The sequence below is a fragment of the Lonchura striata genome, chromosome 11 (genome assembly GCF_046129695.1).
Source record: "Lonchura striata isolate bLonStr1 chromosome 11, bLonStr1.mat, whole genome shotgun sequence".
NCBI classification, from domain to species: domain Eukaryota; kingdom Metazoa; phylum Chordata; class Aves; order Passeriformes; family Estrildidae; genus Lonchura; species Lonchura striata.
In genome coordinates, this window is record NC_134613.1 from 19,085,722 (window position 1) to 19,102,253 (window position 16,532).

The 16,532-nt window shown below is 39.8% G+C and overlaps 1 protein-coding gene across 2 annotated transcripts in view; it reads left to right on the forward strand.

Annotated features, from left to right (window-relative positions):
• The window catches only part of MCTP2 (multiple C2 and transmembrane domain containing 2), a 117,755-nt gene that overhangs the window by 57,427 nt on the left and 43,796 nt on the right, over positions 1 to 16,532 (forward strand). For both annotated transcript variants that reach the window (XM_021537921.3, XM_021537922.3), the window contains 5 exons: positions 1,863 to 1,965; positions 3,634 to 3,736; positions 12,684 to 12,785; positions 13,725 to 13,799; positions 14,576 to 14,695. In XM_021537921.3, coding sequence (XP_021393596.1) covers positions 1,863 to 1,965; positions 3,634 to 3,736; positions 12,684 to 12,785; positions 13,725 to 13,799; positions 14,576 to 14,695 — 503 coding nt within the window. The remainder of the gene's footprint in view (positions 1 to 1,862; positions 1,966 to 3,633; positions 3,737 to 12,683; positions 12,786 to 13,724; positions 13,800 to 14,575; positions 14,696 to 16,532) is intronic.

The following is a 16,532-nucleotide window of genomic DNA, read 5'->3' on the forward strand; positions in this document are numbered from 1 at the left end:
TGTTATTGATAAAAGTAAATTCAAAGTCCCAGCTAAAAATCTAATAAAGGGAAAATCACAGAGGGAATCAGAGGTACAAAGATTTCCAAGGGTTAATAAAGGAGCAGCATGAGCAGGTAGTGTCCCCTCCCTGTCCCTTCCCATGGCAGCCAGGAATCTTAAATCCCCCAAATCTTGCAGATGGGTGGATATGATGAGTGTAATGCCACCTTATACCTTATTCCCACTGTAAAGATTGGATTTTGGTGTGATTGAGATTTCTGTATGTTGTCATCATAAATTTTAATTGCAAGTTTTTAGCCTGCTGTAATAATAGTGATCAGAAAACACACACTATCTGATTTGGTTTCAAAGAGTGTTCTGGGATTCCATATTTTACTCTTGGACATAAATTTTTGGGCTGGTTTCCAGACAGCTGTATCATATATGTAGAAGCTCTTCACCCACAGCTAGCCCAGTTTGAGCTTTCCATACTTTTATATTCCTAGATAATAGTTCTGTTGATGTGGAAATGACTTTTTCTGCTTTGTTGGATGTTTTCTGTGTACGCATGAGAGTTCTTCTCAAACACTGCATTTGCTCACTGACCAAAAAATAGCATTCAGAATACCAAATTATACAGTGGGATTGTTTTTGGCATATACCAGTTTGCATTTCAAGCAGTTTCTCTGAAAGGCTACATGCATTTTCCACACTTATCAGGGAATGGGCATGTAAGCTGAAAAGGAGAAGACAAATAGATTCCAGTAATACACGTGGTCTTTAAACTTTACCAATATTGACTAGTTAATACCCACTGTTTACATACTGAAAAGATTCCTGTTTAGTTTATAAACTTCTGAGAGTAAGACCCTTAAAAGCTCTGCATTAATAATACAGAAAATAAGGATTAAGAAAAGGACAGCTTTTGCTTAAATAGCTTGTTTGTCTGATATCTAAATCCCTGCATTGCTGACATATTTACTTGCCTACATAGAAGTTAGGCTGGAGTGTCTGTGGCTGAGTTGTACATGATCATTGGAGATGAGATTAATTCAGTTACTGACCCAGACATGCTGATAAGGGGCCACTCTTCTCACAAAGGAAACTGCTGAGCTGCAATGAGTTGGGAAAACTACAAAATCATTTAATGTGAGTGATCAAAAAATACATTAGTGAACATGTGTTCACCTAATAGATTCCATGTTGACATCCTTCTTTAGAGAGGAGGAGTTTTTTTGCCGTTTTGTTTTGTTTTGTTGTGAGGGGTTTGCTCTGTTTGCTGTAAGTACAATACTTGGATCATGCATGGATTCTCCAGTTGATGTTGGGTTTTGTTTCAACTGTGGCACGGTGTAGATCCTTCATAGCTTCAAGGACTTGCTCACATGGAACTAATTGAAGAAATGCTTCTGATTTCAGTCAGTGTTGTGCTTCTTTTCTCATGATGTGGATACTTAATCCTGTAATCAACTGAAGGAGACCACAGGCTCTAAGCAGAGGATAAAACAGGGAGTGTGACTGCAGCACTACTCCTTCCCTGGCTCAGAGCAATGCTCCTGCTCTCCCAAGGGCAGCTGAGTAATTGGCACCATGAACAGATCTTTCAAGGGTGATTCACTGAAGGTCTGATGTTTCAGGTGTTAGAGTGAAGCCCCCTGAGTGAGTGAGCTGTAAGGTAAGTGCTGGAGTTTCCAGAACTGGAATGATCAGAGATACTGTTTTTTTTTTGGCAAGTCATTCCAACAGAACGGGGCACTTTGCAGTTGCTTTAATGGATGTAATTTTATTAAACCAATCACTTCCTCAGCCCTAATGCAAAGAAAGAGTCTGCATACTAAATAGCATAACTGGTCCACTTAATTTTTCTTTCCTTTCCCTAGGTAAAAGTGATCCTTTCTGTGTCTTGGAGCTGGGAAATGACATGCTTCAAACACACACCGTTTACAAGAACCTCAACCCAGAGTGGAACAAAGTTTTCACATTGTAAGTGGATTGATTTGGAAATCATGCAGCAACTCCACTTAGAAGCTTAACTAGGAAAGCTATTGACTTTGGGGAAATGCAAAGGTCAAGTTTAAGATATGTCATTTTTTTTCATAGTCAGAGAGGATGTTGGAGAAATCTCAAATATAACTTAATTAAAGCCTTTTGCCTTTTACTAGTTCTTGCATGGAGTTTATTAATAGAAGTCATTAAAAGAAAAATTACTGTGATATTTATAGGAAGAATCATGACTAGACATAATGGAGTCATAGTTTGATCCAAGAGATAATGTAGCAGAAACTTGAGACCAGATACTCATGCCTACATTTTCCATAACTTAAAATAAAATATGTTTCATTGAACCTTAGTAGAATCCTTGCTTAATTTGAAGTAAGCAGAGAATTAGAGCTCATGTTGGTGTTGGTCTGTCTGCTGAATTTAAACTAGTCAAATGCTCCAAATCAGATGGAATTTTTTATGGAAATCAAGGTATTCATTTATTTGTCACTTTATTAATAATAAAAGTTATAATTTAGGTATTGCTTTTAGTCAGCCCAATTTTTTAATCTTGTTTTATGCTGACAAAGGCTTTTGTGAATAAGTGAGTGAGATAAATGTCTCCCAGGACTGCAGTAGTCTGTGCAAAGGCTGGCAATGAAGCATTTGTGACATTTGCATCTGTCCACTGGAAGAGCAGTTTGAAAATTATTAACTTTTTGCTAAAGCAACATTCATAAATACTAGGCTGGATGAGAACACAAGAAAAACTATCTGATTTTATTGACTAGAAATACTTTGCTATATTCCTGTTTAATTCAGGGGTGCAGCTGAATGCTTGTCTCTTGGAGTCCTTTCTCATACTTTGTTTTCAAGGAGCTTCCACTCATCCCTGTTTTTTCTGAGACTGTGCCAAGCAGATGAGTCTTGTCGGATGTTCAGCCAGAAAAATAAATCCAATAACAATCCAAATTTATTTTATTTAAAAAGAAAGTTTGTGTCTGTACTTCCTGTGGGTCTCAGAAATGTCAGCTATGGACTTTCTCTGACTTTCTTACTAATGTTGCCTGGCTAATCCAAGCACCAAATCTGCAGAGCCAGTCAGGTACTCTCATCTCCCTCCTTAGATTTTTGTCCATTAAAAAAAATTAATTAAGCCTCTTATAAACTAATGATGATTTAGATTTATTTTGAAGCAGTGTGGATTGTTTTGGGTGGATGAGTCCATTTTAGCTGGAGCTTTCAATACCACTAGAAAGCCTTCCCCATTATATTCAGGTTTTCTGAAGCACACTTATCTGTGTGTGTCACTGTGCAGTTTTAATGCAAAAAACCTTGGGTTTGAATTCAGCCCTTGACCTCTCCCAGTTGCCAGCATTCTCTGTTGGATAGCTGAGCTTTACATTGATAGCATCACCAGTACAAAAAATACCAAAAAGTCACTGTCTGGTAGTTTCTTCATCTAGTTATGCAACTGAAACATGAGGGGAAAGCTTGGGGAGCACCCATCACTTGATTCATTTTGGGGGGGAATTTAATTAAATGCTAGTTATATACCCCAAGGTAATACAAACTTAATTAGTAAAACAGTAGTCTCAGATCTTTGTGGAGGAGACTGTGTGCATGCGTATTGAATATTATTTTTTATGCATCTGCACTTTTTTGTTCCAGCCCTATTAAAGATATTCACGATGTTCTGGAAGTGACAGTGTTTGATGAAGATGGAGACAAACCTCCTGATTTCCTTGGAAAAGTTGCCATCCCTTTGCTGTCTGTAAGTTATCACATATCATGGTTGACTGGGAACAAGTTGCTTTTTTTTCTCCCCTTAGCACAAAACCCCACAGATTTAAACAGGTTTTGTGATCTATACATGCCTTAGTTGGCAGTGTTTATAGTTGTCCTTAGTGTAATGAGCATTGTCCACCCATCTTGGTACAAATGTGGTTGATTGGAAAGCAAATTGTAGAAATGTCTGTACTTCATCAGTGCCACGTAGGTCTGAGAACATAATTGAGTTGTTCTGTGTGTTTCCACATCATCTTCTGAAGGTAACATTTTAAGCATGTCCTTGTTCTGTCTTGCTTCTTTTTACTCCAAGAAAGTAATTGCACATTGCAGTAGGATTGACTAGAGATAGCTGTTGTTGTTGGCACAGCTGAATGAAATTACCTAAAAGGGGTGTTTTCCACTCCACAGTGCTTTTAAAGACTGGTGGCTTTTGTTCTGTAAACAAATACGTGAGGAGTGAGCGCTACCATGGGAGTGCAAAATCAAAAGTGGAAACAAAGCGAGCTCAGGGGAAAGTGGTTGCTTTGGAGATTAAGGAGAGTTGAAGCTTTTTCAGAAACAGCCAAAAAAGGCCAAGCTAAAGAGAGTGGAACATGAAAGAATCATTAAAAGACTTTTATAGAGGAATGGGGAAAAACAGCTTTGTGTTTGGTAAGACTGATTTAATTTTGAAACAAGACTGGCAGTATTAGTGAGTAAACCAGATCAAGAAGACATAAACAGCTCCATGTCTATGTGCAGTGTCACAAAAGATTCTAGTAGTTTTTACAGTAACATGTAGGAAGAACTTTCTAGGCTGTGATTTATCAAATCAATTAGTAGATGAGGCTTGAAGCATCATGGGACTCTTGTGTCAAATTAGCCAAGTTGTGTGAACATGTTCAGCTGTAAGCATGGGGTTTGCTGGCAGTTGGGAGGCAGTGATGCTCTGCAGGAGTTCCCTGTGCTGAGGGGATGCTGTGACAGATATTTGTGCAGTTGAGCCCTGTGCAAGAGTGTGGGGTGATGATTTGTTGTACAGACATGCTGGTGTGATTCTCAGGGTTGTCCTGTGCAGGAGTTGGACTCAAGGACCCTTGTGAGTCCCTTTCAAGTTAGGGTATTCATGATGACATTTATACTCTCCATATATAACCCAATTCCAGCAGCACAGGATGTGGTGAGATGCTTTCGGTGTGATGCTGTGGGTAACAGCACTGTCAAATAGGCAGATGGCAGATCCTGATTGAAACTGCAGAGTGCAAAATTGCAGTCTTGTTTTGAAACATCCCTGTGAAAGCAGATTCACCTCTGCAGAAAGGCTGCCACACATCTTCCAGGGTTAAGGCAGGAGTTTGAGTTTTAGAGGTCAGCTGCTGCAGGAAAAGGCAGTGATGGATTTGTGGGGCTCTGTCCCAGCAGAGACTGGAGAAATTGGAGATTTCTAGAGGGAAAGCAAAGGTCCCATCTGATCAAGGCAGGCCATATAAGCCTTGCAGCATCAACACAGTTTAGGTAAGGGACCAGTCAAGATCAGAGAGGGGGACTGAAACATTTGGTGTTTCCAAATAAATAATGAACTGCATGGAAAACTTTTGAACTGACTTAGAGGATATGATCCCAAACTAAAGAGTGCTTTACAGTGGTAAAGAAAAAGGTCTATGTGCTCCAGTTTTGTTGTGATTTTGTCTTAATAAATGTATTTCTAGTATAGGTGAATTAAAACCACTGTGGCTTCTGAATCTCTTCACAAAAATGTATATGCTTTCATCCACCCTGTGCTGTTCACTCTGTGTCTGAAACAGGGGAACCCCAGAAATTTGGGGATTTGAAGAGCCTAAGATACAGGATCTGAGGAGTAAATACTGAGCTCTAAGAGGCCCACATGCTGTTGTGAGCTTTACAATGTTCTTCCCTCCGTGGCTCAGACTGCGTGATCTTTTTGGGGTTATTTCAGACTGTTCATCTATTTTCATAGCTTGAGTTGTCAATATCTTCTATTTTAGAATAATATTAGAGTCAGTTGGGCATGGAGGATTATTTGATGTTTACAGGGAGGAAAAAACCTCTTAACATCTTTTATTCCATTTTTGATCACTTGGTTAATTTCTCCCCAAGTCCTCATATCTCTGATGTTACTGGAAGAGAGTGGCTGGAGCAGCTGCTCTCCTGCAGACCCAGTGCTTGCCAAATGGCCTGCATGATCGGCAGCAGGCTGTGTGGGCTCACAGTGAGAAGATGTTAGATTTGGATTTTCTGTTGATTTTATAGGCATTTGTCAAGTATCCCTTAGGAAGCATGTAACAAGGCAGAGGAGGGGAGTGCATGTGTGTGGTAATGTCCAAACTATTCAGTGTAGGTTTTTCTGTGTCCAAGGTTTGGGACCAAAAAAAAAAAAAAAAATTGTTTATGCTTTCCCTTGCCAACTGATCTTCTTCCTTCCCATCCAAACTTCTCTGCCTCCTATTTCAGTCAAATCTAGTGTAAATATACTCATCTCTGCTTCTGATTAAAAACATTTTGCACCTATTAACTTGGTCTGCTTAGACAGAGAACTGTAATTTTCTAAGATCTTTTTCTTCAAATAGGAATTTCAGTGTATGTTGTCATTTTGACTGTGACTTTGAATGTATCCTTTGAACCATTTAGATAAATATACTAAAAGAGAACAAAAGCAAAAGACTCAAGGAAGCCTCATAATCATGTAGATTCAATTTCTGTATGTAATCAGGCCTAATATTTGCCTGGCATTGAATTGTCTTTTGAAAATAGATGTGCTTTTGCCATTCTTTTTTCCTGTTAAAAATGCACAAGTTTGACTTGTGAGCTGTCAGCACATGAAGTAAGTTTACTTCAGGAATTGTTCATGGATGACTAGATTCTTTTCTTAATGAAAAATTGCCTTGAATAAAGTATGTGTTGGAGGGATATGAAATGTTTAATTAATATGACACCAAATTTTGGGTTAAATGTGTTCAGTAGTGCCACGCTGGCATTTTGCAAACATGACTACACCCTCATCATCACATTAGCACAGGAATAACCTTATGACTCAAAAATCCAGGGATGGTGAAATTATGTATTCTTTCTGTTCATCCTTGACTGTGATCTAGGGTTATTGAAGGAACCAAATAAGAAAAATAAAAAGCTGGGCAGCTTGAAAAGGGTTTTAAGGTGACAAATGATGAATAAAGCTGCAAACTTCATGATCTGGTAGATGTGATAAAGCAGAATTGGATAAATGCATATTTTCCTAGCAATAAACTGAATCTGGGGACAAAGGGAGAGAAGTTTTTAGTTTAGCTTTAACTTTTCTGTGCTGATCAACCTGTTGTACTTTTTTTCTCCTGTTCATTTTGTCAAATTACTCTAAAGCAAGTGTGAGACCTCATCTCAAGCACTGCTCTGGTCAGCCACATTCACAATTTACACTAGAAAAGAAACAGATCAGTGCTATCACAGTATCCAGCAAATGGATCCTTCTCTTGCTAGAGGTGACCCATAGAGTAAGCCTTGGGCTGGGAGGGAGATTTTGGGGTGTGGGGAGTGAAAGGGAAGCCCATGAGCACTGAACTGAACAAGCTTTTGTGCCAAAAACTGGAGAAGAACCTGGGTAGTGGAGAAGTAGGGCAAAAACTTTATTACTTCAAGAAAGAAGTTTGATAGGTTTTAGAAGTTTTATAGGTTCTGGGGGACTTGAACTAATTATCAAAGAAGTCCTTTCTGTCTCTGTGTTCCTTTGTGTCCTAGATCTTAGTCAAGGCAACCATGTGTCTTTGTGAGGGTCTGTCTTTTTTCTTCTGCTTCAAGAGACTCCTATCTCCTAGAAGGCTGCAAGTTATTAGAGACATGGGAGCATATAGTGTGCTTCAATGAATTTGAAAGCAGAGTATATCAAATATCCTCATGTAGAAAGGCCTTTTGAGTGAGGAGTTGTAGCGCAGAATGGAATGTTTTTTATCTGCTGGATTATCAGGTCAGAGTAGTCCTCAGCTGCCCTTTTTTCCAGCCAACAAGAAGAGATCTATGAAATATTCTCAAGTGCTAGGCAAGGTCAGTAGCCAATGATACACTGAAAACAAGGAGTGTGCCTTTGGCAAGCTTGATTGTCTGAAGGATGGCCTGGATTCAGAGAGCAAACACCTGACGATTGCACTTACTTAGCACTTGACCATGAGTGCACAGTCCTTTCCAGGAGAAAGTTTTAGAGTTTGAGAAAAGTGAAATTGCTGTGTTTATGCAGTGGAGGCAGCTGTGAAGTGTGCTGTCTGTTCTGACTTTTATCCTGATCATGAACCAGGATTTTTGGAATGGGGAAAAATTCCCCACCTCAACAACATCTTGTTCCTGGCATTAGATTCTCCCCCAGCCACTCTGCTCACTGAAAAAGCACCAACAGGGATGTTGTCTCAAGTATCACCTAGGATCCTTGTGCTCCCAGGGCTTTCAGCTCCTCCTCAGACTGGCTCAAAGCCCTCATAGGAAAGCCCTGCCTGCTTTCTTCCAGTCCATCAGCTCCATATCTCTTTGGTCTTTGGATAGCAGTCCTCTGCCAAAAACCCAAATTTCCATTCCACTCTGGATCCCACAAGAGGTCGTTCAAAGTGAAGTGTTTGGGTTAAAGAGTTTTGGGGCGAAGGAACAAGCATTTTGTACAAAATTGGTTCGGTGCATGTGGCAAGACTGGGGAGGAACAAAAGCCTCTTTATTCACGTGGCTTGCTTTCATCTTTTCCTGGGGAAATGCATTGTTTGATAAGGGGAGGTGTGTGTCTATTACAAGACAGCTTTATGTTATGCAGGGCAAATGGGATGACATTGTGCATCAGCAATGAGCTCAAGCAGGAATATCAGAGGTCCCAAATGCTTGAGATGAATTACCCTTGGAGAGTGGCCATTACCCTCTCCACACGTCACAGGTGTTGATGTACAGAGGTTTAACCCAGCGTTCTTCTGTCAGGCCATCAATATATGACATTGAATCTGCATCAAAGCTGGATACAGAGTGAAGTTTTCTTAAAATCAATGTAAAAAAAAAAGCCTCTAAACCATATTTCTTTAAGACAAGAGCAATGAAAAAACACGCTTTGCTGCGTAAGGGTCCTGTCTTCTCCGTGTTTTGTGTCATATCAATCTTGGCTTTTGCTATTTCATTAAAATTCCCAAGCGGTCAGAAGGTTGTTGCTTAATAGATTTAGCATTGGCTGGCTACATCAATACTGTGTTTAGTCACATTTGTTTTACTGGGGACATCTGTGCAAAGAGTTTAGCAAATATATTCATTCATTTGAGAGGAACCTGGTGCACTTTGGACCTTGACTGGATGGTGGTCTTGTGTACCTCAACATTTCCTTCAGTTAGAGGCAACTTCAGGGGGTGTTCTGCCTCAAGTGCCTCTGTAGGTTGAAATATTTATTGCAGAAAAGACTTCCAGCTTTTCTTCCAACTGATAATTTCCTTTTCGTGGTCCTGTATGGAGAAGGGATGTGACATAGAATATACAGTTATTTCTGTGAAAATATGGATATGGTTTTGTCTTTATGTGTTGGCTCAGAAGAGGGAAATGCCCCAAATATCAGAAATTCCCATAGGATGAGAATCCAGACTATTTTTCTGATGGTGACCTTGCAAAATACTTCATGTGGGTGTGGTAGGGACTGCTGTCTTTATGTTAATCCCAGGGTTATGGCAGTCTTGCTTGGTGGTTGAGCCCCAATAAGCTATTAAGAAGCTTTCAGAATGCAGGCATTAGCACTCAGTGAGGATATAAAGCATCATCAATAAAGGAATAATATTGATTACATCTCTTTAAGGTGCTTACCTGCAGATATTTTCACATTTAATTTGAATATTCCTTTCCCTTCCTTTTCCCATAAGTAGATGTTAAGCTGTTTGAGACACAGATAACAGAACTACTCATTTTGACAAATCCATGTGACATCATCAAGTTTGTAGAAAAAAGATGTCTGGGTGACAGAAGAAATCTGGTCTTTCTGACATTGAGGTTCATCCCATGACCCCAGCCCTGGCTGCACTTTTCCACACCTGGAGGGAGCATTTAAGCAATCTTTGAGAACAGCAGAGACTGGGGGAAAGTACCCAGAGAGCAGAAAGAAATAGATGCAAAATGAAATTATTGTAACTGTCTGTCTCTCAAGTTGGGGGAGAAGCTGAACAGAATCTGAACTCTGCCCCAAGAACAGGATGCAGTGAAAATGAGGAGTATTCAAGGCTCTTTTGCATGTTTTCCTGTGGGCACAGTTGGGACATGCCACCAGTGTGATCCCCATGCAGTCATGGTTCTTAGAATTACCCTGTACCTTTTGTTGAACCACACTGCCCTAGCACAGTGCCAAAACTGTAAGGGAATCTTTTTTTTTGACTTCTTTTTTCAGTTTTTTTTCCTTTTTATCCATATTAAAATGCAGGGGAGACAGGCCATTTCATAGCTTGCCATTTCATAGCTTGCCATTCTTTTGTGCTTTTTTCCTTCTGAAGAAAGTCTGAAGCTGAAATATCTGTATGAATTACACTTAGAATTAAATATGCCAAATAAATCTGACTGTAAAACTTTATTTGCACTGCATTGCTTCCTGCCCTGTTCAATTTAAGAATACCAGCAACAATAATAATGACACCATTCAAGAAGTTTCCCAAGCAACTTCTATTTACAAATACAGAGGTGGAAATTACTTGTTGGTGATTTAAAACTTACTGTTTGAAAACACCTGCAGGCACACCCAAAATGTTTGATTCAGCTCCAGCTCTTCAAATGGAGAGTGTTTTCCCCAAAGTATTTTTTTGAGTGCAGAATACCACAGTATCAGGCTCAAATACTCAGAAATATTTTTTTCCTTTTTTCTATCAATTTAGCTCTATGTCACATTTCTTTTCCTTGTGGGTTATGCTCTTGAAAAATGTGAGAAAGAAATAGATCCCAAAGAACAGAAAGAGGCTTTCCTACTAGCTGTTGCTTCTGGTTTAACTGGCTGAAATGTGATGAGAAATTTATATACCTGAAACAAAGAAATTCAGCTCCAAAATGAATAACCATGGGGAATCCAGAATTAGGATATTGTGAATTATACTGGACATCTGCATCTCTGCAGACACACAGGGAATAAAGTCCATTCTATCCTGTCACAGCAGAATCCATGAATCAAAGCTCAGGCTAAACCTGTTGCTGCTTGCACCCAGGACCTCAAACCAAATCCTTCTGTCTCAGTATTCCTGCCATCAGTAAAATAATTTATCCTTTAATTTGTAAAATTTAACAAAATCACTATTTTCCAAAAAAAATTTTGTTTTCATTCAGTAAATTTGTTTTGCCTTTTTTCTTTTCTTTTTGAAGAGGGGAAAAGCAAATTGGTGAGAAAGCAGAAACCGTTATGATGGGTTGACAATTCTGCATGTGGCAGTTGGCCTGAGGACCTTCTGATGCCAGTCCATTTGGCCCTAGGAAAGTGTTTAATCACTTTGGCATCTCTTCTGCTTTGAGTCTGCAGGTCTGCAAAATATTTCTTTATCTGCCCCTTTCCTGCAGCATCATTTGCTGCCAGCCCCAGCACTGTGTGTGCTCTCTTGTGGTGAAAGCAGAGGTGCTTTGTGATCAGTTTAGTGTTACTGGTTTTATTTATTGGTATTAAATGAATTCCACATAGGTCTCTGTAACTGTAAAGCTTTGGGTGAGAAAATAGGAAATAGCTGGAATTCCTGGCTGTACACCACTGAGGTTACAAAGTTGGTCCTTGTGAGATCCCTCTTCTCTTGCAGTCCTTAGGCAGAAATCCCATCTACCTTTTTTGGCTGTTTTGGTATAGAAAGGGTGGAGCAACATTGGGAAAGAAAGTGACCTTTCCCTTGTCCTGTGAAATCATTTAGTTCCTATTACACCTTTTTTTTTCCTTACTTATTTCTACCATGGTTTATATGAGTGCCTCTTCTAAATGCCAGAGCAGCAATAGCCATTTTAAATATGGTTGCAATTTCATGCCCCCAAATTTCCTCCGTTATCTTTAATCTTTGATCATTACAGTCCCTCAATATAGCTTTTTGGTAAGCTGCACTTTTTTGTGTTACTGCTGTTTAGAATTAACTGGTCTGCTTCCTAAAAAGCCAAATGTTTAATCAATACATATCCCACTGTGTGTAATAAATACATTTCTGCCATCATTTTTGAAGAGAGAATGCTTTTGCTTTGAGCCAAATAGTTTACAATATGGCAAGGAAGGTATTTTGGTTTTGGGCTGTTTGTTTTTTTTGGTGTTTTTTTTTTTTTTTTTTTTTTTTTTTAATAGATGCTTAATGAGATAGGACCAACGGGTTGATCAGAGTAGAGAAGTGGTATTGAAATTCAGGGGTGATGTGGGGGGAGAAGTCTTTTACATGAATTAGTTAATTTTGAACATTTGTTACATTAGCATTCGCTCCACTTCAGCCGATTCATTTCTTTGGATTGCATTTGTTTGCTGGGTAATAATTTGATAACATTGCAATAAACTAAGCATTAAGAAGTGGTTTCGTGTACTGGAGTGTGCAATAGGTAGGTAAAGTTGTTGTTTGTGGCTCTTTTCCTAAACTTTGGAAGAAAAATCCCATTTTAAACTTGTAATAACAGAGGCTGATTGCTTCTCATCAACTCACTGGCTTCCAGGGCAGAATTTTCAGACTGATTATTGCGTGCAATGCTCTACTATAAAGTACAAGGTCTGAAAATTAAAGTTGGACCATAAGAGATTTAATCTGTAAATTTATAGGTCTCTAATCCAACAGTTGTTTTGTATTTCAGGCACCGAGTATATTATCAGGGTTTGGGAGAAGTTTTTATTTTTTATTCTTTTGTGCTTGAGTTATAATTATTTATTTATTTGTTTGCAGTGTCTTTAAATTGTATTCAGGATTACAGCCAGGAAAATATTATGCTTTTTCTCCCCTCCCTACCCCAAACTATAGATTAGAAACGGTAAACAAAGTTGTTACACACTGAAGAATAAAGACTTGGAACGTGCTTCAAAAGGAGTAATTTACTTGGAGCTGGATGTCCTATTTAATCCTGTAAGTTGAAGTATTTTCTTTTTGCTTATCACTGGTGTAAGAAAAGTGCGAATCTGCAAGGACGAGGGTGGGGGTGATGCTTTTAAAACCAGGAGCCAAGCCAGAAAAGTCCTGTCCCCGTTGCATCTGGTGGTGGAGGGATGTTTGATGTTGTGAGTGAAGAAGATTTGTGCTGTCTGAGCTGTGGCCCCTCCAGGTGGATGGGACAGAGAAGGGGCATTCCTGGAGGGACAGATAACCACAAGCCACCTTAGGAAGGAGGTGCTGATTGCTACAGCCACAGCTTCAGTTGAAACAGCCAAAAAAGGGCTTCAGGTTCATTTTATTATACATTACTTTTAATACCTAGTTCTCCCCTGAAAAGCTGACCCAGGATGTTCTCTTCCCAGGGTGTTGACAGGAAAATTAATGAGGCATGGACACAGTGCTTAGTTTTTAGGTGGCTGAGTCAGTCTCAATCCTTCATGCCCTCCAGTCTTTTACTGAGTTTAACTCCTATTTATTAAGGGCATTGTGGGCTGTGCCACAGCTCTGCTCATGCTCAAGTGAGTCCAGCCTCGTCTAAGTTAAGTTGTCTGCATTTTCCTTAGCATGGAATCATGGAATGGTTTGGTTTCCAAGGGACCCTAAAGCTCATCTCATTCACCCCACCCTGCCATGGGCAGGGGCACCTTCCCCTACACCAGGCTGGTCTGAATCCTGTCCACCTGAATGTTATCAGGGATGAGGCATCCACCCTCTCTGGCCAACCTGTGCCAGTGCCTCATCATCCTCACTGTAGCAAATATGTATTAAAAGCAACTCCTATGTCACACAAAGTCTGGAAAGATTGAGAGATGCTGAATTTCCTAATCTTCCTGAGCAGCTCTGGTGCTGTGAAAATGAAATAACTCCTTTAAAACTACATGGTCTCATTTTTATTAATTTTTTTCTTTCTAGATAAAAGCAAGTATTAGAACATTCAAGCCCCGAGAAAAGCGCTTTATTGAGGAGAACCGCAAATTTTCTAAAAAGGTGAAAATTGGGTCTGGGCTAAGCTTTTGCATCTGTTTCTGAAAGATTTGAATTGCTGTAGCACGGTTGCAAGAACAAAACCTATTTATGCATAAAATGCTGAACACATGTAAATTCAGTGTATTTCTGTATATATTAAAAGGTTTGTTTGTGTTAACATGAAATTGCTTTCTGATCTGGCTTGCATCAGTAGTTCTGCTTTGTGCTTCAGAGTGGGGAAAATGATAGCTGTGGATTTTGCACACTTCGCAGCACTTAAAGCTCAATGAGAGCCTTATTCTCTGTGAAGAAAAGCTAAATTCCTTATGTAAAAAGTCCATAGGATTTAAGAACAATGGCCATTATTCTTTCTAAAATTGAGAGGCCTTATAAGTCTAAAAATCCCTATTTATTTCTATGGACTAGTCCAAAACATGTAGAAAAGAGGAGCAGACTACATTCTCTCTGTCCCTTTCCCTGAGACATTGATGTATTTTAAGAATTGAATGACGATAAAGGTAGGTTTGTATAACTGTTTTATTTAGTTTTGGCATCAGTTTGTGCCTTTTTTTGAATTTTTTTTTTGTAAGAGATGAAGAAAATCTGGAAGGTTTGGGTGTAATCAGAAAGCAGACAGGAGCTGGCGAATGTGTCTGAAATAAAGGCTTTATTTGTGATATGTGCCCTGGCACACATTTGTAGCCTAAATTATCCCTTTTTCTGAAGCAATAGTAGGATATTAGTGTGTTTGATTAAACTCCTCTTCTCCTCCCCTCCTCCCACTCAATATTTATCAGATCTTATCAAGAAATGTTGATCGCGTGAAAAAAATCACCATGGCAATATGGAATACAATACAATTCCTTTGGAGCTGCTTTCTCTGGGAGTCCACGGTGAAGAGCCTGATAGCATTTGTGGTAAGTGGATTTCTTCTTTTATTGCCTGGGGCTGAGTGATCCAAGATCTGGAGTGTTCCCGTGCCTTCCTGCCCATCAGTGTTCCCGTGCCTTCCTCCCCACCAGCACGAAGCCCTTTCTCCTTGCCTGTTGTTGCTGTTTTGTGGCTGCAGGGCAGCTTGGGCCACGCTGGGCCTGGTGGGGATGGGAATGAGAGTTGAGGAGCAGCCTTTCCTGTCTTGGAGCAGAGGCATTCACCTCCTGCACTGAGCTCTGGGGATGCCCATGTCCATGGTGGGTGATGCACAGGCTGTAAATGTGTGGCGACCCTGGAATTTTGGATTATTTTTAATTTGAAACATGGCAGCTGTGGGGTAGGAAAGGCAGGAGGTGGTGGCCAAGAGTGTGATGTAGGGAGATGCTTTTGGTCTCAGTGGTGCAGCGAGCTGATGGGTTTTGTGCCTTCCATCTTCCATTGCACTGAGGCATCACTTCACTGCAGGGTATCAATTCCTGCTCTGCCTGCCTGTGTTGGCATTGCCTGTTGCAAATTTATTCTCCTGACTGTAATAATACATTGTTTGAAAGAAAAAAAATAGGAGAAGTCTGGTCACTGCAAACCAAAAACTAACTTCTCCACCTGCCTATCCCACTTTTCATCTCTCTCCTTTTTCCTCTTGGTAGCAAACACCCCATTTGCAGTTTTCTCATAATCCACTCAAGCACGAAAAGATTTTGCCTGCTCTTTATTCTGCGGTGTGACATTTTCTTCATGCTTGAAATGTTTGGCATGCCATTAAAGGTTGCAAAAATCGTTTTGTGGTGGTCCAGCATGCAGAAAGGAAGTTTTTGAGTTGAGTGTTTATTAAGCAATACAACATCCACATCACTAAGATTTTCTCCTGCATTTACCATCTATGAATTTGTAACATGCTTAAAGGATTTTTTAAGGAAAACGCTTCAGTATTTGCCACAGATGGGTAAAGTAGACCAATCCTGATTGAAAGAAGCTTCAGAACAAGGACAGAGGATTTGTCTTCACCCTGTAGGTTAGAGGGATGGCTCACACAGATGAGTGGGTAGGATGAAGAGGGTCTTTTCTCTCTAATTTTTTGTCTTCCTGTTTCTTGAAGTTCATTCAGAAGATATTATATTATACATATTACATGTAGTTAATGGCTGGAGAGCAGCATGGTTGGTACCTCACTGAAGTAAGAGTGCTGTACAAAAGAGTTCTGTGATTGTGTCCTAGGGAATCAGATGGTCCTTCATGCTGGGGCTGGAAAGAGAGGATAAAATCCCAGTGTCCATGTGCTGCCATCACTGTACAGCAGGAATCTAAGCACGTATTTAAAAGGATTGCTCTTTTTCACCAAAGTGCTTGTGAAGTTACAGCTGTCAAGTTCAGTTTTCCAAACCTAGGAAAAGTTTGGAAGGGGTGGAGAGGCAGAAAAGTAAGAAGGTGGGAAAATGGGTCTACAGAAAAAGGAATTTATTCCCAGTGAAAAGGAGTATGAGCAGGTTGCCAGTTACAGTTTGATAGCATCTTTACTGGATTCCATAATACTCATGGTTTCCTGAAAGGAAGTGGGTAATGGGAAAGGAATAAAAATACTCAACTCTAAGAATAATTACCACAGACTTCTTCTACAACCCAAAATTTAAGTCTATCTGATTTTTCTCACATGGAGATAATTCAGCTCTGGCACTAAAAATGAAATGCTAATTATATATCTCTCTCTCACTATTTCCAGCGTGAGTGTTCATAGTATTGAAAATACTCACAGAGCACGGTAGGTGCAGCATCCCTCCCTGCCCAGTCTGTGTGGAAAATCCACTCCTCATGTGCTGGTTAAAA